Genomic DNA, 22,654 nt, shown 5'->3' with positions numbered 1-22,654 from the left:
GGGCGTCATCGGAACGCACCACCTTCCTCTGCGAGAGAGAGAGAGGGGGGAGGACCGCTATTGTTTGTCCACGTTAGAAATCGAAACCAATCATGGAAAAACCCGAAAGAAGAGCATCGGTCATTAAAATATTTTAAAATGTGGATTCCATTTGGCGAAGAGCGGCGGATGATGCTGCAGAGTCGAGTGAGAGAGATGTTGTGTTGGTGTCCCCCCCTCCATCCTCCTGCTGGGCATGCACCGGAAGCGGCGGCGGGGCGTGCGGCGGTTGGGCCGGCTCCTGGTGATCGGGTGAAGTGGGGCGGCGGCAGAAGAAGGAAGGTTCACGCTTCGTCAGGTAAGAGGGGCAATTCATCCCGTTACCCGCCAGCTCAGCGGAGGCTGCGGGAGTCGGGGTGGGAAAAGCAGCGATGCAATGGCACAGGCGGGCGGGAGGGGAGGGGAGGCCTCGGGAAAAGATCGGCTGCGGAAAACGACGGGGCCGCCGACCGACCGCCCGCCCGCCCATTTTGCTCATCTGCGGTGGCCGCCCGAGTCCGCGATCAACACCACCCGCGGGTAAACTCATGCTCAAAAACATTCGCGAATTAACCTAATGTTCCAAAACATCCGCGAATAAACTAATGCTCAAAAACATCGGCGAATAAACTAATGCTCAAAACTATCCTTGAATAAACTAATGCTCAAAAACATCCGCGAATAAACCTAATGCTCAAAAACATCCGCTAATAAACTAATGTTCAAAAACATCCGCGAATAAACTAATGCTCAAAAACATCCGCGAATAAACTAATGTTCAAAAACATTTGCGAATAAACCTAATGTTTTAACCATGTAATGTCCTCTGTAAGACCCTGTTGTGGCTGTTTTAAAGCATCCGCGAATAAACCTAATGTTCCAAAACATCCGCGAATAAACTAATCTAATGCTCAAAAACGCCCGCGAATAAACTAATGCTCAAAAACATCCGCGAATTAACTAATGTTCAAAACATCCAAACTAATGCAGTAACTAAATGGATTCTGGAAATCTAAAATACGCGTTAAAAAAACCTGGAAATACACTCCCAAGTCTGTCAACATTCGTAGTGTTATAGTTCAAGTGGGTGACTTGCTGCTCGACCTAGGACGTTGGTTCGTCTCTTAAAATACTATCTGTCCATTTTCTCTCCACAAACGCTGCCTAGCCCAAAGTTACTCCAGCAAGTTTACTTTCTTGTTTACTTTCTTGTTGAAGATTCCAACATCTGCACACTTGCAGAAGCTCAATTCTTAACACCCAAGTGACCATTTTCCCGAAGGTTGTTAGTAAAATATTTTTCAGCTGAAATCTAGCCCAGTACTAATGGAGGAAAGGCAATAAGTAAAATTTAACATAGACTACTACAAGTAGTCTATAATAAACAACCATATGAAAGTATTGCGTCATACATTTGTTCTACCTATGCTAATATTTGTGCATTTTTTTGTCCACCTCTTGATGGTCTGAATGGTAGGAGGTATATTGCTGAAAAGTGGCAAATTTGATTTTAAATTGTTTATTGTGTGCTGTTTCTGTATGGCTGGTTACTGCAGATAGACACAAAAAAGCTGGAGTAACTCAGTGGGGACAAGCAGCATAGCATCTCTGAAGAGAAGACATTTCGGGTCGAGACCCTTCTTCAGTTGCTGCAAGCTATCATAGTAGAATTTTATGTGTTGGTTTTATTCCAATGTTGAATTTTAAGTGTTGGTTTTAGTCCAGTTTACACAGGTTTTGTTTCAGTTAAACAGTAATTTACTAACAACCTTCAGCAAAACTCACTTGTGTCAAGTATTGAGATTCTGTAAATTCTAAGAATGTGCCTTTTGTTTGGAGAGTGCAAAAAGAAAACTGATATTAAAAAGATGATATGCTGGAATCTTGAGAAAGAAAACAAACTATTTGAGGGTAGGACATGAAGTCTGGAGTAATTAAGTGGGTTGGGCAGCATCTCTGTGGGCCATGAAATGTCGTCTGTTTATTTGAAGAAGGGTCCCAACCGAAAATGTCTCGGAAGTGATTACAGAAGCTGGTTTATACCAAAAATAGACACAAAATGCTGGAGTAACGAATCAGGCAGCATCTCTACAGAAAAAAATAGGTGACGTTTCATGTCAGAACCCTTCAGACTGGAGTCCAAAATGTTATCTGCCCATTTTCCTTCCACATATGTTACCTGACCCACTTAGTAATTCCAGTAGTTTATTTGTTAATTTCTGTTTTTAATTCTGCATTGTAAGTAATTGAAGTCTTGTACGTATGGTAAGGAAAGGATGGTTCAGTTGCCTGATAACAGCTGGGAAGAAACTGTCCCTGGATCTGGTGGCATGTGTTTTTGCACTTTTGTACCACTTGCTTGAGGGGAGAAGAGGGAGTGACTGGGGTGAGACTCATCCTTGATTGTGTTGGTGGCCTTGCTGAGGCATCGTGAAGAGTAGATAGACTCAATGGAAGGGTGGTTGGTTGATGTGATGGTCTGGGCTGCGTCCACAATTCTCTACAATTTCTTACGGTCTGAGATGGAGCTGTTCCAAAACCATGCTGTGTTGCATCCCAATAAAATGCCTTCTACTGCGCATCTGTAGAAGTTGGTGAGAGTTGTTGAGGACATGCCGAATTTCCTAAGCCTTCTAAGGAAGTAAAGGCGTTGTGCTTTCTTGGCCATAATAGGAACTCATGGGGAAGGAAGATGTCTTTAAAAGGATGAACTATTGAAGGACGTCTTGAGCTTGATCTTCAGTAGCAAAATTCAATGCTTTGAAGAAGGGAACTTTAGCTGTCTAATCCGAAAGTATCTTTTTGAGGCTAAATGCAAAGTTGCGTTTCTGCTGGTATTTTAGATTACGCTTGATTAACTAGTGTTAATATTAAATATTGTGAATTAATGTTGGCTTTTGCAGGAGCTATAATAGACTAATACGTAACAGTTACAATTTTGACCATCACCCAGAAAAAGAGTTCGTTCCTCAAACTATCGACATTTAAGTCTGAAACTATATTGATTTGTTTCAGAATGAATCGTGATTAATAGAACTAAAGGTGCAGTGTGTTTTTGGAAGGGACGTTGTAATGTTTTCTATTGAGGGGCCTGCAATGGTTTAAAAAGGTTGTTTTTACAGAAAGTATTTGGTGACAAAGTGAAAACAATGCATTAAAGAGCACTAACTGACTCGAGAATTGTGTATATACCTGAAGACGTGAATGGAAACCAAGATAATTATTTTATGGAAATAGGACATGCACAAAGGGCATAATAGTTTGAAGTTGGAATCACACACCAATTTTCTGAACATGATTAGGAACTTTGATGAGTTCACGACGCCATATTTAGTTTTAATCTGCACTAAGTTATAAAAAGACCAAACTTTGGATGCATATTTGCATCATGAGTGAACTGCACTCTCATCCAGCTGGAATGTGCTGACAAGCATGTAAGGACAAATAACGAGTGCAGAAGTTACAACATGCAGGAGTTTAAATGTTCATGCGTTTGTGCTTTGTTTCACCCCGGGACTTGATGTCAGATTCAGGAAAAGTTCGAAGTTTTAATTTTATATTTGTAATCTCTGGTTTTCAAACCTACTGAAGAAAACCACTTAACACTTCCCATTTCTTCTAACGTCTCATTTTATATACTTCCATCAAATCTCTCCTTGGCTTTCTCTTTCAGGAAACGAAGCTGGTCTCTGATCTATCTTTGTAATTGTCATCTGAATCCCAGGCACCATTCTCGTTAAAAAATAAATTGGGCTCTCTATCTTGACATCTGTCCTATAATGTTGTAACCAGAATGCGAGTTGAGACTACACTAGCACTTTATAAATGTTTATCTTAACTTCCCTGTTTTTTTCTGGTCTGTGCCACATGTGAGTTGAATAGAGAAGGAAAGGAGTTGGCAAATGGAGAGAAGTGACCATTTACAGCATTGAAAGAAGGGAGGTTGAGTTTTACCTGATCTAACGGTTGTGAAAATTGAAGCACTTGATGTTAGGCAAGGTTATATTTCTGTAAAGATGATACTTTACTCATCTTATGCTTTGCGACCAGATATTCAGATGTAGGTTAATCATTAGTAATCTTATTTTGATCAGTATAAGGAGGGAAATCGGTAATCTGTTTGAGTTGTGCCAGAACAGTTGTCTTGCTGTCATTGTTAGCAAGACCCAGGAAGTTGATTGTTGATTTCAGGAAGGTAAAATTGAAGGACTGTGCGCCTGTCTTCGTTTGCAGAATGACAGTGGAGTGAGTCAACAGCTTCAAGTACTTCTGGGTATACATCTATTGTATCCTGCACCCAAGGCATTGATGCAATCACAAAGAAAGCTTATCAGTAGGTTCGACATATTTAGTTTAGAGATACAGCACAGCCCACCAAAGTCTGCTCCCTTCAGCCCACCAAAGTCTGCACCGTCCAGCGATCACCACACATTAACATTATCCTACACATGCTAGGGACAATTAACAATTTTACCAAGCCAATTAACCTACAAACCTGCACATGTTTGGAGTGTGGGAGGAAACCAGAACTCTCGGGGATAATCCACGCAGGTCACGGGGAGAACTTGCGAGCTCTATACAGGCAACACCTGTAGTCAGGTTTTAACGCGATCTCTGGTGCTAAAAGGCAGCAACTCTACTGCTCCATGCCACCAAATACTCTTAACAAATTTCTACATGTGTGCAGTAGAGAGCATATTGATTGGTTGCATCATTGCGTGTTTTGGAAATTTGAACGTTCAAGAACAAAAGAGGCTATAGAAAGTGGTGGATGTTGCCTGGTCCATCGTGGATACTGTCGATTCATTGTTGAATGAATCTTCGTGAAGTGCTGTCTGAAAAAGCAGCTAATATCAAAGGCACATACTGTCTTAGACAATAGGTGCAGGAGAAGGCCATTCGGCCCTTCGAGCCAGCACTGCCATTCAATGTGATCATGGCTGATCATTCTCAATCAGTATCCCGTTCCTGCCTTCTCCCCATACCCCTCTGACTCCGCTATCCTTAAGAGCTCTATCTAGCTCTCTCTTGAATGCATTCAGAGACTTGGCCTCCACTGCCTTCTGAGGCAGAGAATTCCACAGATTCACAACTCTGACTGAAAAAGTTTTTCCTCATCTCAGTTCTAAATGGCCTACCCCTTATTCTTAAACTGTGGCCCCTTGTTCTGGACTCCTCCAACATTGGGAACATGTTTCCTGCCTCTAACGTGTCCAACCCTTTAATAATCTTGTATGTTTCGATAAGATCTCCACTCATCCTTCTAAATTCCAGTGTATACAAGCCTAGTCGCTCCAGTCTTTCAACATATGACAGTCCCGCCATTCCTGGAATTAACCTAGTAAACCTACGCTACACACCCTCAATAGCAAGAGTCTTCTGGCTGCTACCCTGGAGAAGAACAGAGAAGAGCCTTAGAACAATTCCCTCCAGTTTCAGGAGCAGTTATTTCTCCTCAACCATCAGTTTTTTGAACCATCCTGCACAATCCTAACTTCAACCCTGCCAAACTACTTTGGACTATTCTGTTTGCTCTACCTACTTTAGTTTTTGAACTATCATGACGTAGTTTGCTTAGAATGACAGAGGTTTGTTGTGTCTAATGTGCATGTACGCTGCAGCAAGTAAGAATTTCATTGTTCCAGTTTGCATATGGTGCATATCACAAATAAATGCTCAATGCTGAATTTGAGAACAAGCCCCTAGGTTAATTACACGGAGTGCTAAAGTTAGGGCATGTTGTTGGAGTTGTTGTGTTTCAAATGTGTTATTAAACTAAGGGCTGGGCTGTCTTCAGATGGATTAAGAGATGCTACTACACAATTTTAAAGAGAGGTCTACTAATTGAAAAGTCAATTGTTATCCATTCCTTGGTCAGCAGCACAAGGGTATGTCCGATCATTCATGCATTGAATATGTGCTCAAACTGACACAATGTTATTACTAATGTTAAGACCTTGGCCTTAAGACTGTTAGAACTCATTTTTCAAACTTCAGGCTATGAGCATTCCTACATAAATGCAATGTTTCTTTTTCACTTGCATTAATGTCTATTTCTAATGTATGAAAGAAAGTAGGTTGTTTTTGAATTCTTCCCCTGTTTTGAATTCCTCGTGGGTTTGGTTAAAATTTTGGTATGAAAGTTAGTGTGATTTTATCACTTGATTGCTTCAGTTTCCACCCTCTGTTGCAAAGTGTCATGTTGTGTAACTTCCATTGACCTGTTTATAACTTGAACAATAGCTATGCCAGAACCATTTAAAAAAACCCACTCTAAGTCACATTTCTGATGATTTAAACTACTATATCAATGCCCTGCAAAAACGTATACAGGATCTTTTTGGTACTGGTTTCTGTGCTTGTTGAAAGAGTTAACCATATGAACTAGAAATTTCAAACTATAAATCTTTCCTCGCACAGTACGTGCTGAAGCATGCCTCTATGTCAAAAGTAATGAGTCACAGTCCAGAACCTGTATTGGAAAATGATTCCTGTATTCTGAAATTGGAAACAGTGGAGTCAGAGATGCTGTTGCGCCTTTTTTGATCTTTACAAATCATTAAGTAATTTAATCTGTAATGATATCTGAGAAATGTGCAGTTGTTCATCCTTGGTTAAGTCTCTTTACCCATATAAACAGAACAGAAAGTAAAGCCAGCAACTATAGATTAGTGAGGTTAGGAAAATAACTGCAGACGCAGGTACAAATCGAAGGTATCACAAAATGCTGGAGTAACTCAGCGGATCAGGCAACATCTCTGGAGAGAAGGAATGGGTGACGTTTCGGGTCGAGACCCTTCTTCAGACTGACGTCTGAAGACGGATCTTGACCCGAAACGTCACCCATTCCTTCTCTCCAGAGATGCTGAGTTACTCCAGCATTTTGTGATACTATAGATTAGTGATGTGCCTAAAGTTTTATTAGTTGCACTCTGCTTTGCAATGCCCTGAAGTGGTTGCTTGCTATACAAAGTGTTTCTATTGGAGAATATAATACCATTGGAAAATGTAGTAACGTCTATGAATTTAATATGGCAAATTTATTCCAAACTTATTTCTCATCAATTATGACATCTCTTAGTTGAAATCTTGCTATCAGTACTTGACCGTACAAGTTGTTTGAGTGCTGCTCTTTGTGTTGTTAAATCCGGCCTACTATCAAGCAAATAAAAGATTTAATGGCATTGATTCAAATATTACTGTCCTTCTCCCTGACGTCAAGACTAATTTTTATTCCTCAAGCAACGTCTTATAAGGAACATTTCTGGTCATAGTCTCTTTACCATTTGTGGGCATGTGTTTTAACACAACTTGACAATGATATTTGCCACATTGCAACAACTTAATAGCATTATGGTTGCTCTTATATTATAAAATATGGTTGGCTGAAGCATTGTGGGAGGTTTGTTCATAAAAGGTATACAAATGCAAGTCTCTACGCTGCAAAAATTCTGTACATTCATTAAAGAATGAGATGAGGTATACAGAGCAATTGAGCTTTATCAGTGGTTAATTAGATCTACAGGACTACATCTTTTTCTCTGCTGGCAGGACATCAACCGCCTCAACTTACTCTAACCTAACCCCCCCCCCCCCGAACGTACAGCCCTCCGTTCACTCTGCAGCTGAAGAACCCCCGGGTGGCCCTCTACCGTCTTTAGACCTTTTCATTTCCAACTACCGGCGGGACATCAACCACCTCAACTTTTCCACTCCCCTTACTTTAACCTCCCTTCCCCCCCCCCCCCCCCCCCCCCACAGAACGTACAGCCCTCCGCTCACTCTGCAGCAGAAGGATGATCCCGTCTCCACCGGGCCCCCTCCTCTTGGACTCCCCCGGATAGCCCTCCACCTTCTTTAGACTTTTTCATTTCCAACTGCCGGTGGGACATCAACCGCCTCAACTTTTCCACTCCCCGTACTTATTCTAACCCCCCCCCTGAACATACAGCCCTCCACTCTACAGCAACCCAGACTTGATAATCAAACCCGCCAACAAGGGAGGTACCGTGGTAGTCTGGCGCATTAACCTCTACCGACCGGGCTGAGGCTAGGCGACAACTCTCGGACACCTCCTCCTACTTATCTTTGGACCATGCCGCCACAGATGAGCACCAGACCTTAATATCACATACCATTTCTGATTTCATTACTTCTGGCTCCTTGCCCTCTAAAGCCTCCAACCTTATTGTTCCTCAGTTCCGCATGGCCCAATTTTATCTTCTCCCCAAAATCCACATACAGAACTGTCCTGTTCTGCTTGTTCATGTCCCACCAAATTCATTACCATCCTATCCCCCTTGTCCAGTCCCTCCCAACCTATGTACAAGACACCTCACACGCTCTTCGTCTCTTCAATGACTTCCGTTTTCCAGGCCCCCACTCACTCATCTTTACGATGGGTGTCCAGTCACTCTACACCTCCATCCCCCACCAGGATGGTCTTAAAGCCTTCTGTTTCTTCCTCGACTGCAGAACCAGCTTATTTCCGTCTACTAATACTCTCCTCTGCCTAGCAGAGCTGATCCTTACCCTCAACAACTTCTTCGACTCCTCCCATTTCCTCCAAATCCAACGTGTAGCTATGAGCCCCAGCTATGCCTGCCTCTTTGTAGGATATGTCAAACAATTGCTGTTTCGGGCGTACGCTGGCCCTATCCCCGAACTCTACCTCTGCTACATTGACGACTGTATCGCTGCTACCTCCTGCACCCATGCGGAACACACTGACTTCATCAACTTCACGACTAATTTCCATCCTGCACTCAAATTCACCTGGACCATCTCCAATATCTCCCTACCGTTTCTAGATCACACCGTCTCCATCACAGGAGACAGACTATTGACCAACATCTATTACAAATCTACTGACTCCCATAGCTATCTAGACTACACTTCTTTCCACCCTGCTTCCTGTAAAGACTCTATCCCCAACTCTCACATCTGCGCCCAGGATGAGGTTTTCCATACCAGGTCATCGGAGATGTCCTCATTCTCTAGGGGATTCCCCTCTTCCATTATAGATGAGGCTCTCACTGGGGTGAGAATGGATATTTACTCCTCAATATCCAGCAGCTCCTCTTGTTCCCCCTCCCCCATTTGTAACATGGACATAGTCCCCCACATTCCACCCCATCAGCCATCGCACACAGCATACGATCATCCAACAATTTTGCCACCTCCCCAACGGGATCCCACTACTGGCCATATCTTCCCATCTCCACCCCTTTCTGCTTTTCGCAGTAACCATTCCCTTTGCAACTCCCTAATCAACTTGTCCCTTCCCACCCAAAACCACCCCCTCCCCAGGTACCTTTCCCTGCAACCGCAGGAGATGCAACAACTGTCCTTTTACCTCCCCCCTCAACTCCATCCAAGGACCTCGACAGTCTTTCCAGGTGAGGCAGAGGTCCATTCGAACCTCCTCCAACCTTGTCTGCTGTTCCAGTTGTCTTGGTGAGACCAAGTGCAGGCTCGGCGATCGTTTTGCTTAATACCTCCGCTCAGTCCATCTTAACCTACCTGATCTCCTGGTTGCTCAGCACTTTAACTCCCATTCCCAATCTGACCTTTCTGTCCTGGGGCTCCTCCATGGTTAGAGTGCGGCCCAGCGAAAATTGGAGGAACAGCACCTCGTATTTCGCTTGGGCAGTTTACACCCCAGCGGTATGAACATTGACTTCTCTAACTTCAAATACCCCTTGCTTTCCCTCTCTCTCCATCCCCTCCCCTTCCCAGTTCTCCCACCAGTCTTACTGTCTCTGACTACATTCTTTCTCTGTCCCGCCCACTTCCCTGAAAAAGTCTGAAAAGGGGTCTTGGCACCAGACATCACCCATTCCTTCTCTACAGAGATGCTGCCTGCCCCACTGAGTTACTCCAGCATTTTGTCTACCTTCGATTTATACCAGCTTCTGCAGTTCTTTCCTACACATCTTTTTCTCATTGCATATGAGAATAGTATCCTCTCCAAGTACCAAATCTGCAAGGGGACTACATTATCATACAATTATCATGGAGAATTCTCTTCAGATTGTTGCAGTGTTTTATATCAACACTAAAATCTGCGCAAGTGTTAAAAGAGATATTAATTTCTTTAGACACAAAAAGTTGGAGTAACTCAGCGGGACAGGCAGGTTGAGACCCTTTCTGAAGAATTTTAGCAGAGTTCAACTGTGATCCCTTGAGAGTGCCAGTATGACATTGGGCTACAAGTTTATCAGAAGCATTGCTAGAACATCTTATTTGTCTCTTCCTCAATTGAACGAATTACTCCATTTTCACTGTAGGTTTGAGGATCTAAGCATCCGTTCCTCTTAAACTATTGAAATTTATTTCTCTAGAATGGGAAGCACAGGCAAACACTAGTGGGTGTTTCTAGTTTCCCTAAAAAATGGTAATCGGCTGTAGTGTCGAAATTTAAAGATAGTGATGGTGGTCAATGTGATGTCAGATTCAGAAATTCAAAAGTTGTAGAAATACTGATCCATGTTAAGATAACATGACTCTTAAATGTGAAAATGCTTTTTCGCAATTGGGAGCGGTTGTGTAGCTGGGAGAAACAATGACAGTAGGCTTAATGAGTTCCAGCAGCCAAATTGTGCCTAGGGTGAATTCATTTTCTGACGGGTACAGATCATCCAGATGATTTAAGTTAGATTTGTACATTGCCTTGGCATTGCATCTGACTACATCCAGACAGCTGGTGCATGTATTCTATTTCAATGTTCAAAGGCACTGATCGGTCAAATTGACTCATCGCCATCCACGAACTTTGTTTATTGACCACCTGTCAAAGCAAGAGTTTAGAAATGGTGCTAATGAATAAATTAAGGTGATGAGCTGATCTTGTTCATTGCCTGGTATTTGAGTCTTTGGTATCTGCCTTTTGCCAACCAATCCTAGATCGTTTGGTTTGACATTCAGGTTGGAATTGCAAATTCAGCCAAAGAATATACATAAGCCTGTTACGTAGGGAGAAGGTCATTAGAACAGAATAGTGTCCCATAAAACCTGTTCAGGAGCACATTTGTCCGTTGATCAAGTTCCCCGATAGTGACTCGCTCGCAAATTGGAACACTAGTTGACGGCAACTGAGGGCTTTGATCTACTGTTGATCGGTACTGCCGAAACTAGCTAGGTTTGTGTATAGATTTGTGATCTGAATGGAAACATTGTGACCCATGTATTAACTTCAAATTGTGGTTTTGTTTGGGTGAAGTATTGCATATCTATTCTATTCTGAGATCTTTGCATTGCCAATGTCTGTTTCTTCAAGTGTTTGGTTTTTTTCTCAGCTGCTAAATTAAATTATGTTTTGACCTGTTTAAAGTTGCAATTTATTTGAAAGATGCCATATTTACTCCTGAAAAGTCAGAAGTCAAATTGACGTGTACTCTTGAGTCTCAGCTGACAGCACCCAGTGTTGGCTGAGTTCTGACGTCTGACCCAAAGAGTAGACTTGAAAATGGAAATGGTGTAATTGTGGGGAAGATTGTATTTAATGGGGGGAAATCTTTTTGGAATGTAAAGGAGATCTGATTAGGAGCAAACTTCTGATTAAATTTTATTTTATAGCTATTGAAGAGAGAGGAGAAAGTGAGGTTGCCTATAGTGTCTCACAGAAATGAGCTCATCTGAAAGTGTGTATGGAGAAATATGAGATATTATCCACAAATAATCTAAGTCAATTGATAGTAATTTCATTTGGGTGAGGGATAAATATTGGCCAGCAGCTTGCCTGCTGTAACACAAGTAACTTTAATGAGTCAAAGATAGACAAGAGAAACTCAGCAGAAAGGCAGCAACTCTGGAGAGAACGAATGGGTGATGTTTCGGGTCGAGACCCTTCTTCAGACCATTGAGGTCTCATTCAAGAATGCCATATTTTCTCCAAGTAGGACTGGGTCAGATCTAGAAACTGTAAAAAAAAATATATTGCTTCCTTTTAACTTTTCCCCCTCCTTTGTCCTTGGGGCATGAGGAATGGATTGACAGCTCTCCTGAGATCAAGCTTTTAACAAATTGTTCCATGAATGAATTAACATTGAAGTAATGTGCATTAGAAATAGGTGCATAAAGTAAGTATTTCTAACTTGTTTGTTGTCCTGGATGGCTAAAGTTTTGAAATACAACAACTTTCCATTTTACTTTTGAATCCGAAATCCACTAAGATGTCATAATTATTCTGAAGTTAAGTTGGAAATTAAATCAGCTATTATTATGGTGTCCTTAAACAAAATGAATATTTTTGAAAATAATGACAACTTCTGACATGATCATTTACCTGTATCAATTGCAATTTCCTCTTTTTGTCTAACTTTAATAATGGAAGAAATTTGAAAAGTATCAAAAGAACCTGCAATGTCTGGTTTTGTTTGTCTTGTACATTCTGTTTCCTGTCTGCAATCTGATAAAGCTGTTCCTGGAATACAAGTCACTTAAAATACATTAACATAACCTTTAATTGAAAGCAATATAAGCAAAATATAGATATAATTTACTATGATTTGACTAGATAATTTTATTTTGAATCTCTTCGTAAGCAGGTTTTTGTATTGGAGACATAAGAGATTGCAGATGCTGGAATCTTGAGCAAAATACTGTAGGTGCTGTACTGTACTGTTCTATGATTAGATATTAGACCGTTACCTGTTCCCCTCTGAGGCACAAATATTATTGAGATCTTCAAAAACAGAAGTATTTTTCCTGTTCAAGCCAATATCCAGTCTGAAATGAAATTATTAGCTATGTTTTCTGATCACTTCTCTGTGTTGCTGAGACCAAATATATGCAAATTGACTTTTGTATTTCCTACATAAGAACGTTCTTTGAAATTTTATTTAACCGGAGAAGCCTGAGACAACTTGAGGTGTGAAAGGTTCAATTAGGAGTGGTTCATTCTCTAATCGTAGAGAAAAAAGTCATCTTTAGTTTTCATTTGCTGAACACTTGTTCAGGGTCTTGTTCTTTATCGTTTAATGTTTAAAAATGTATTGTTATAGACAATAGATGCAGGAGTAGGCCATTCGGCCCTTCGAGCCAGCACCACCGCCATTCAATGCGATCATGGCTGATCACTCTCAATCAGTACCCCGTTCCTGCCTTCTCCCCATACCCCCTCACTCCGCTATCCTTAAGAGCTCTATCCAGCTCTCTCTTGAAAGCATCCAACGAACTGGCCCCCACTGCCTTCTGAGGCAGAGAATTCCACACCTTCACCACTCTCTGACTGAAAAAGTTCTTCCTCATCTCCGTTCTAAATGGCCTACCCCTTATTCTTAAACTGTGGCCTCTTGTTCTGGACTCTCCCAACATTGGGAACATGTTTCCTGCCTCTACTGTGTCCAATCCCCTAATTATCTTATATGTTTCAATAAGATCCCCCCTCATCCTTCTAAATTCCAGTGTATACAAGCCTAATTGCTCCAGCCTTTCAACATACGACAGTCCCACCATTCCGGGAATTAACCTAGTGAACCTACGCTGCACGCCCTCAATAGCAAGAATATCCTTCCTCAAATTTGGAATCCAAAACTGCACACAGTACTCCAGGTGCGGTCTCACCAGGGCACGGTACAACTGTAGAAGGACCTCTTTGTTCCTATACTCAACTCATTTTGTTATGAAGGCCAACATTCCATTGGCTTTCTTCACTGCCTGCTGTACCTGCATGCTTCCTTTCAGTGACTGATGCACTAGGACACCCAGATCTCGTTGAACATCCCCTCTTCCTAACTTGACACCATTCAGATAATAATCTGCCTTTCTATTCTTACTTCCAAAGTGAATAACCTCACACTTATCTACATTAAACTGCATCTGCCATGTATCCGCCCACTCACACAACCTGTCCAAGTCACCCTGCAGCCTTATTGCATCTTCCTCACAATTCACACTACCCCCCAGCTTAGTATCATCTGCAAATTTGCTAATGGTACTTTTAATCCCTTCATCTAAGTCATTAATGTATATCGTAAATAGCTGGGGTCCCAGCACCTAACCTTGCGGTACCCCACTGGTCACTGCCTGCCATTCCGAAAGGGACCCATTTATCCCCACTCTTTGCTTTCTGTCTGTCAACCAATTTTCTATCCATGTCAGTACCCTACCCCCAATACCATGTGCTCTAATTTTGCCCACTAATCTCCTATGTGGGACCTTGTCGAAGGCTTTCTGAAAGTCGAGGTACACCATATCCACTGACTCTCCCCTGTCAATTTTCCTAGTTACATCCTCAAAAAATTCCAGTAGATTTGTCAAGCATGATTTCCCCTTCGTAAATCCATGCTGACTCGGAATAATCCTGTTACCGCTATCCAAATGCTCAGCAATTTCGTCTTTTATAATTGACTCCAGCATCTTCCCCACCACTGATGTCAGACTAACTGGTCTATAATTACCCGTTTTCTCTCTCCGTCCTTTCTTAAAAATTTGCTATCCTCCAATCCACAGGAACTGATCCTGAATCTATAGAACATTGAAAAATGATCTCCAATGCTTCCACTATTTCTAGAGCCACCTCCTTAAGCACCCTGGGATGCAGACCATCAGGCCCTGGGGATTTATCAGCCTTCAGTCCCATCAGTCTACCCAAAACCATTTCCTGCCTAATGTGGATTTCCTTCAGTTCCTCCATCACCCTAGGTTCTCCGGCCCCTAGAACATTTGGGAGATTGTGTGTATCTTCCTCAGTGAAGACAGATCCAAAGTAACGGTTTAACTCGTCTGCCATTTCTTTGTTCCCCATATCTATGAAGCAACTGGCTACATGGTTTAATGTTTGAACAATAGTATCCAAGATCTCCAAAAGCCACTTTGTTTTTGTACAGATATGTTCAATCCTGTTTGCAATAACCCATAAGGCAGTAATTATTTTCTCAAGTATAGTTGTGAGCATTTTGTTAACTTTGATAGATTGTGTGCTCTAATTTATGCCATTTGCTACTGGGAAAACCTCAATCCCTACTTCTGGTTTGGGCTTTGAAGATTCACTGAAAACCTGCTGACATTTTTGTATGGAGAGAAGGCAGGTACAGGTTACTGAGCTGGATGATCATATTGAATGGTGGTGCAGGCTCGAAGGGCCGAATGGCCTACTCCTACACCTATTTTCTATGTTTCTATGAATCGCCTATCTTAATGCTTGAGCTAAGGCTCACTGTAACCAAATGCCCTTCGCCATAGTACTCCATTCTTACAAAGATATCAATGCCCTGCCTTATCATTCAGTTTCACGAAACTGATGAATTACTTGCGACTTGCAATGGTTACAAGGTTTATTTATTCTGACACTTTTTTAGATGGTTCAAAATCCAATCTTTTGGCTGATTAAAAACTTACTACATTTAAGGCTGTGCTTGCTAACAAGACCAAACCTGCTTGTGTGGAGTACTGCTATTAAGCAATTAAGTTACATAATTAAGAATGCTTCTATTTCACTACTGAAGCAGAATCAAGTGCCAATTCGTCTGATGGATGCTGCTTCCAGTGATGTCCCTGCTCTATCACTCTTAACTTTACATTAGTGCTACTAACTTTATAAAGGCAATGTATGAGAAACTATTTAAGTGCACCTATTAAGTATACAATTGAGACCCTCAAAGCAAAGTGTAAATTGTTTGTCTTTGTAACAATAATTGAATATCAAGCAGTTTGTTTTTAAAGACTGATATAAATCCTTCCTTCTTCTGTTGAGAATTATTTGACTAATGCACAGGCATAAGATCTTGTGACTTGGTGGCAGGTCTGAATAATATCTTAATCTGCATAATGGAACCAAGGTTGTCCAACTTATTACCATTTGTTTTTGGAGTCTGATATTTTTGAAATCTTGCTCATTAGCTGAAGCCACCTTGCTGATAGTTGTGGTAGCTTAGGTTGTGTATTTGGAAATTGAAAACTGCTTATCAGGTAGGAAAATAATGTACTCAAAAATTTTATAATGAACTAGGTGAAATGTCATATTACTACCTTTGTCACAGACAGGATTTGATTAGGGGATTTCTTGCACATATTCTCTGAATTCCATGTCAAACAAAAAAAAAATACAAACCTACTGGTCAAGAATAAATCTAGATCTAATTGTTCGAAAAGAATCCATGTCTGTCTGAAATTTTAAGGCTCTTGGAAATATTAGGGTTGTGCATTGTCTTTGGAGAGATTTGTCGATGACCTTCAGAATTGTCTAATCTCAACTCTTTGTTCCCCCAGATAACAATATCTAGTCACCATGTCGAGCAAAAAAGCCAAGGGGAAGACCACCAAGAAGCGCCCTCAGCGCGCAACTTCCAATGTCTTTGCGATGTTTGATCAGTCACAGATTCAAGAATTTAAAGAGGCCTTCAACATGATTGATCAGAATCGTGATGGTTTTATCGATAAAGAGGATTTGCATGACATGTTGGCTTCACTTGGTAATTATCACGTTTTCCTTTTACTTGGAATTGGTTTATCTTTTTATGCTTATGGCTAACTTGAGATGTTGAATAATTGCTTCCAGCTTTGTTTTCTCATTAAAATTGTAATTGCCAAACATTATCACATTATTCCACGTCAAGAAGGGTGGCGCAGTTGGTAGAGCCGCTGCCTTGTTGCCAGAGACCCATGTTCAATCCTGACCTCGAGTGCTGCCTTTGAGTTTGCATGTTCTCCCTGCAACCGCATGGGTTTCCTCCCACATCCGAAAGACATGCGGATGTGTAGGTTATTGGTCTATGTGAATTGCCCCGAGTGCGTAGGTGAGTGGATGACAAAGTGGGATGACAGAACTTGTCTAAATAGGTGATCAATGGTCGGCATGGACTCAGTGAGGTGAAGGCCTGTTTCCATGCTTGTTTCCTTCAATCAGTTCACTTAAATAATTATTCCACATCCGTCTTGGTTTGTAATTTGTTTTGTTCTCACTCCTAGCCACTTGTTAAGATGTTACATCCAGTTTGTGCCCTGAAAATTCATAGAACCCAAAGCAGTACAGCGCAGGAAGAGGCCATTCGGCCTACTATGCCTGTGCCACATATGATTCCAAATTAAGCTAATTGCCTCTGAATGCCTATGATCCATATCCTTTCATTCCCTGCATATCCATTTACCTATCTAAAAGTAATTTAAACACCACTTAATTGGATGCCACCACCACCCGCCCTGGTAGTGCATTCCAGGTGCCCTACTGCCCTGCATATTTCCTCTCTGACTTTAAAGCTATTCTCTCATGTTTTCAACATTTCCAATTTTTCCACTGTATCTTGGTACACATGACAATAATACATGACATATTCAGGATAAATGTTTGGATAATCAACCTCATCTCTGCTCGTTATAATTTTAAACACTTCTATTGGGCCTCTTCTCAACCTCTGATGCTCCCAGAGAAAACAATTCAAGTTTTACTAAATTCTCCTTGTATCTAGTGTCCACTAATCCAGCCAGTAATCTCTTCTGCCTCCTCTACAAAGCCTCCTTGTTTTTTGTGTAATGGGGCAACCAGAAATGCACAAAATACTCCAAATGCGGCCTAACTAAAGTTTTATAAAGCTGCCATATGATTTCTCAACCCTTGTACTCAATGCCCCAACCAATGAAGGCAAGCATCCTCAATTGCCTTCTTTACCACTCTTATTGCTTTCTGTTACTACATTTGGAGAGATGTGGTCCCCAAATCCCTCTGTACATCAATGCTGTTACGGGTTTAGCTATTGACTCTATATTTTCACCTTGAATTTGATATCTAAAAGTGCAACATTTCACATTTGCTTGGATTAAACTTGTCTGCTATTTCTGCTATCCCCATAAAAGCCTTCATCCACTATCCCTTCATCCACTATCCTGTGACTTCTATGAGTAATCCAGTTCTAAATTCAAACAACAAGGTTGCTGTGGATCCCATGCAACAAAATCTTCCGGAATACCTTAGCATGAGGGACTTTATTGACTGCTTTACTAAAAATCCATGTAGACAACATCCACTGCTCTACCCACCTATCACCTCCTTGGAAAACTCAATCAAGTTATTAAGACATGACCTGCCACAGAAAACGCCATGCTGGCTGGCCCTAATTATCCCATTCCCTTTGAAAGATAGGTAAATCATATTCCAAAGAATCCCCTCCAATAACTTTGCTAACACTAAAGTGAGGATCACTAGCCTATAATTTCCTGGATAATCTCTACTCTTAAACAGAGGAACAACAATGGTTACTCTCTGGGTCGTTACCTGTGTGGAGAGAGATACAGAGATCTTCTTCAAGGCCCCTGCAATCTCCTCGTTGGCCTCTCAATAACCTGGGGTAGATCCTATCAGAATTTATCCACCTTCATGCTTTTCAAGAGATCCAACAGCACATCTTTGTTGAATTGCAAGATCTCAAATTCAATACAGAAAGTTCAAGTTTAATAGTTCCAGGAGTTTTACGTTTAATCAGTCGTTAACTGAGACAGGATTGATTCCATGTCTTCAGTTGTAATTCCAGGTGAAGAGCTGATACGAAATCAATCTCTTCGCTAAATAAAACTTTACCAACATTACCTGAAAGGTCAATGTATCTGTACTTGTTAGACTCTCCGTTGATACAAAATCATTGATTTATATTAATGTGTCCTTATTGACGAGTTCCTATTGTATTTCTAATTTAACTGTTGGTTATCTGATTTTTTTGCAGGGAAGAACCCATCAGATGAGTATCTAGAGGCAATGATGAATGAAGCCCCGGGGCCCATTAACTTCACCATGTTCTTGACAATGTTTGGTGAAAAATTGAATGGTACAGATCCTGAAGATGTAATCAGAAATGCCTTTGCATGCTTTGATGAAGAAGGAACAGGTAATGTCGTAAAATCATAGAGGACTGTTACCCGTGGCTATTTGTATTCCTTTTTATAAATAGCAGAATTGTTGGTTCCCAATTCTTTCACAGTTGCAAATTCTCTTTGAAGTAGGGATGTGTCATAAATCCATGACCTCTATTTACAGTAGGTAGTGGATGGGCAGGTCTAACAAAATGGCCCTTCACATCCCTGAACCATTTCCAGGGCTCTCCGGCATGTAACTTAATTGCTTGTCTCCAGATGCGTCCACTTTCAATGTTGGATGTGATTTGAGGCTTTTCATTCAAGGGTAACATTTTAAATATGCTTGCACACTAGTATTTTTGTCCTTGCACCAGAAAATCTTTTCAATTCTTGCCACAGAAGATGGCTTGATCCAGTTTAAAGACTACCGGAGACAGTGCTATCTCCAATGAGTACAGAACTCAAAATATAATGCATAGGTCAGGATTTTGACCTGATTTCAAACAAGTCACCAGTTGACTTTGGGTTTGTATGCAGAATAACCCGTTGGAGCAAGTATGGAAAAAATGCTGTTCATGGAACAATGCAGGCAAAAGGATTTGGCTTTGGTGGAAGATAAGGGAGATATCTAAAATATGGGAAGGTTAAGAATGTCATAGTAAATACGAGGTAAACTTTTGTGTTTTCTTTTCATGATTTCCTTGGACACTAGATATTATTTCATGCCACTCCTTTCAAATATCTACATAGGGAAGAAGAAATGGGTGTAGATTTAGTACTGTTTCCAAACTTTGCAAAGTGCAATAGTTTTATAATGTACAATCCAAAGCAATTTGAATGCCGTCGGGTTTTTTACTTTCTCCTTTTTGAAGAACATGATCCTTTATGTACTCAGCGGTGCATCTGAGGTTCGTAGCTTTTGAGCACATTTTGATAACATTTTGCAAGTTATTCTGCTTATGGTGTTCTGAGGGGTAAAAAGAAACTAATTTGCTTTTTATTTCTGCAACTTTCTTCTTACAGGCTACATCCAGGAAGACTACTTGCGAGATCTGCTGACAACAATGGGGGATCGGTTTACTGAAGACGAAGTTGATGAACTTTTCCGTGAAGCACCAATAGATAGCAAGAGCAACTTCAACTATATTGAGTTTACCCGCATACTTAAACATGGTGCGAAGGACAAAGATGACTAAAGAAATGTAAAGCTCCTTTTCTTTCTTTTACTTCGCAAAATGTACAACTATTGGAACATATTGCATGCTTTCCAAAATACTGCTTTTTTCATATTTATATTTTTCCAGTCATGTTGGCACACTTTGCACATATTTGGAGTAAGTGCAAAATAAGTAGCAGGGAACAAAGTATAGAAATGGATCACAAATGTAATGCCTTGTCTGAATTCCTGATACAGTTCGTTTTTTAAATTAAAATCTTTTTAAATTGTCATCTTAATGTGTGGCTTGCAGTACAATAGGAAGGGAAAATGTACCACACTCAGTATAAAATCTGATCCAAACGTGTTCAGTTTAAAAATAACTACTCTTAGGCTAACGATATGAGGACAGCTTTTGTACTGGAGATCGTGGTGATAGCACTCAATATGCAAGTTTGAATACGAGTTGTCTTTTTGTTTGGATGTTTATTCTTGAAGCTAAATTTGCTGAAAAATGCTCATCTAATCAGTCTGGTATTTTGCAATTGTTGATTACTGTAAAGGCTATAAAGAGTGGTAACAATATCTCTTGGTATTATGAAAAAATTATCCAAAGGACAATACTTCAATTTAATGTTTAGATTTTATTCATTTTCTGTTCATTTTTTCTGTTCTATCTTAAGTAGCACCAAGTGTCCTGAGTGACTGCAGATTGGTGTAGAACTGTTCTGCCTTATTCTTGATTGTACTTCCAGTTCAGATTTGAGTGTCCTTGTTATCGAAGATCTGACTTGAAAATAAAAGCGAAAAAGTACTAAATGCGAGTTTAAATTATTTCATTTGTAATAGCTCTTAAAAGTCGGAGTCGGCCTTTGAACAAAATACCATCCAGGTGAAAGAAGGCATGGGCATATATTTGGCGTATTTCTGCTTTTCTTCGAACATTGATGTCTTTGGTGTAAATGTATGCGATGAGCCAACGCAGTTAACACTCACATTTCTGAATTAAGTGGGATTGGCTTGACCTCAGCCAGGATGTGATAAATGTTATAATTGATTCCACTGCTATGCACTGGTAATGCAAAACCACTAATTATGACCGGGCAATGATTGCTGATAAACATGGCTTTCAAAGGGGAATTGGAGAGGTACCGAGAAAAGAATTGGAAGGCATGAGACTGATGAGGTTGCTCAGTGCTAATCTTGGAACATGATAGGAGCCTGAATTGACACAAATTGACTTTGTGCCATGGCAGTACTGCTTTCTCATAACTGTTTTTTTTATTTCAAGCCACTGAATCATTCTTGAATTATGTCATCAATTCATTTGACTGCACTTTTTATATTTTCACCAAGTGCAACACAATGATTTATCAGAAAAGGTGTGTAAATAGTGATGGAATAGCAGAATCGCATTCAATTTGTATTTTATGCTGTCTAAGTGTACATCAGCAAAACAATTGTACATTTTTGATTTGACCTGTAGGTATGTTCAAGCAGAAATGTGACATTCTGGAGAGCAAAACTAAGATGCTTCAGAAAGCTTACAAATATGCCAAGCAATGCCCACATGTAGATTATAAGGCTGGAGGGTTGAAAAGAGTCAGAAAAAATATAAATCGGGTAATTCTGATGATAATTCTCAATCTGAAGAGTTAAGAAGATTTTGGCTGTGGATCATTTTAAAATTCTGACGATTGATGTTAGAATTTTTAAAAATCACAAACTAAATTTGTTTGCTCTATTTTAGAACAGAGTATTAAAATGGCATACAAAATGTGGGCCTGGCCTTTTAATATTTGCAGCAGTATTTATGCCGCAAGCTATTTCATTGGACAATGAAAAAATGGGGATAACTTGTGCTTTTTGCGGTATCTTAGCTTGTAGGGTATAAAAACACTGCATTCAAGTTTTTCTGCTAGCAATTCTCAAACCTATTAGCTCTACTGCAATGAAGTGTGGAAGCAGTACTACTTGCAAGCTTTCCAACAAACTGGATGTTATGCTGTTGTAATGAAAAAAGCTATATTTCATTTGCTGGATTGAAGTGCTGTTGTGCAGGAAGATACAGGACTTCTCTGTACCTTCTCTGCCATGACTTCGCCAGCTAGAAGATGACTCACTGCCACCTTCATGCATTATAAGGTGATTTTTGTATTCAGTGGGGGGGGGGGGAAGAGACAACACAGGTGAGAAATTGGTTTTAGTTGCTCTAGTCCAGGGGCTCAACTTTTCAGCATGAGGGCCACTTAATATATTTGGCACATTTTTGTGGGCAGCAGGAAAAAATAAAGAAGTGAGTTTTATAAATTTAATGAACTCAAAGTATAGACTTGGTTACGTTCGATTAGATTAGGAAAGGTTAAACTAGATTAGGTTCGTTTACATTAGGTTTATATGGCAACAAATAAATAATATTCAATTTTTTAAAAGAGCTTGAAATATTAGAATATATATACTGTAGGTATATTATTTATATATTATTTATAAAACAGAAAAAATACAGTGACCACCACTGGGAGAGTGAGAGAGGGGGCAGGTAGAGTCGAAGTAGAGGGAGCAGCGGGTGAGACCGGGAGCAGGGGGAGAGACCGGGAGCAGGGGGAGAGACCGGGAGCAGGGGGAGGTGTGTCAGGGTCCGGTGAAGGAGCGCCGCCACTTGCGGGGGGTGCTCTTTCCCCTCCCTCTCTCCCA

General features: G+C 40.7%; 1 protein-coding gene across 1 annotated transcript; it reads left to right on the top strand.

Annotated features, from left to right (window-relative positions):
- The first annotated feature begins 207 nt into the window (after window positions 1-207).
- On the top strand, window positions 208-20,779 carry LOC144592609 (myosin regulatory light chain 2, smooth muscle minor isoform). Its single transcript, XM_078397280.1, has 4 exons — window positions 208-337; window positions 16,231-16,433; window positions 18,675-18,836; window positions 19,828-20,779. Exons 2-4 carry the CDS (start codon window positions 16,250-16,252, stop codon window positions 19,998-20,000), a joined length of 519 nt encoding a protein of 172 aa, XP_078253406.1. The 5' UTR covers window positions 208-337; window positions 16,231-16,249; the 3' UTR covers window positions 20,001-20,779.
- Window positions 20,780-22,654: the final 1,875 nt, after the last annotated feature.

The sequence above is a fragment of the Rhinoraja longicauda genome, chromosome 4, assembly GCF_053455715.1.
Source record: "Rhinoraja longicauda isolate Sanriku21f chromosome 4, sRhiLon1.1, whole genome shotgun sequence".
NCBI classification, from domain to species: Eukaryota; Metazoa; Chordata; class Chondrichthyes; order Rajiformes; family Arhynchobatidae; genus Rhinoraja; species Rhinoraja longicauda.
This window is presented reverse-complemented; position numbering and strand designations above follow the sequence as displayed.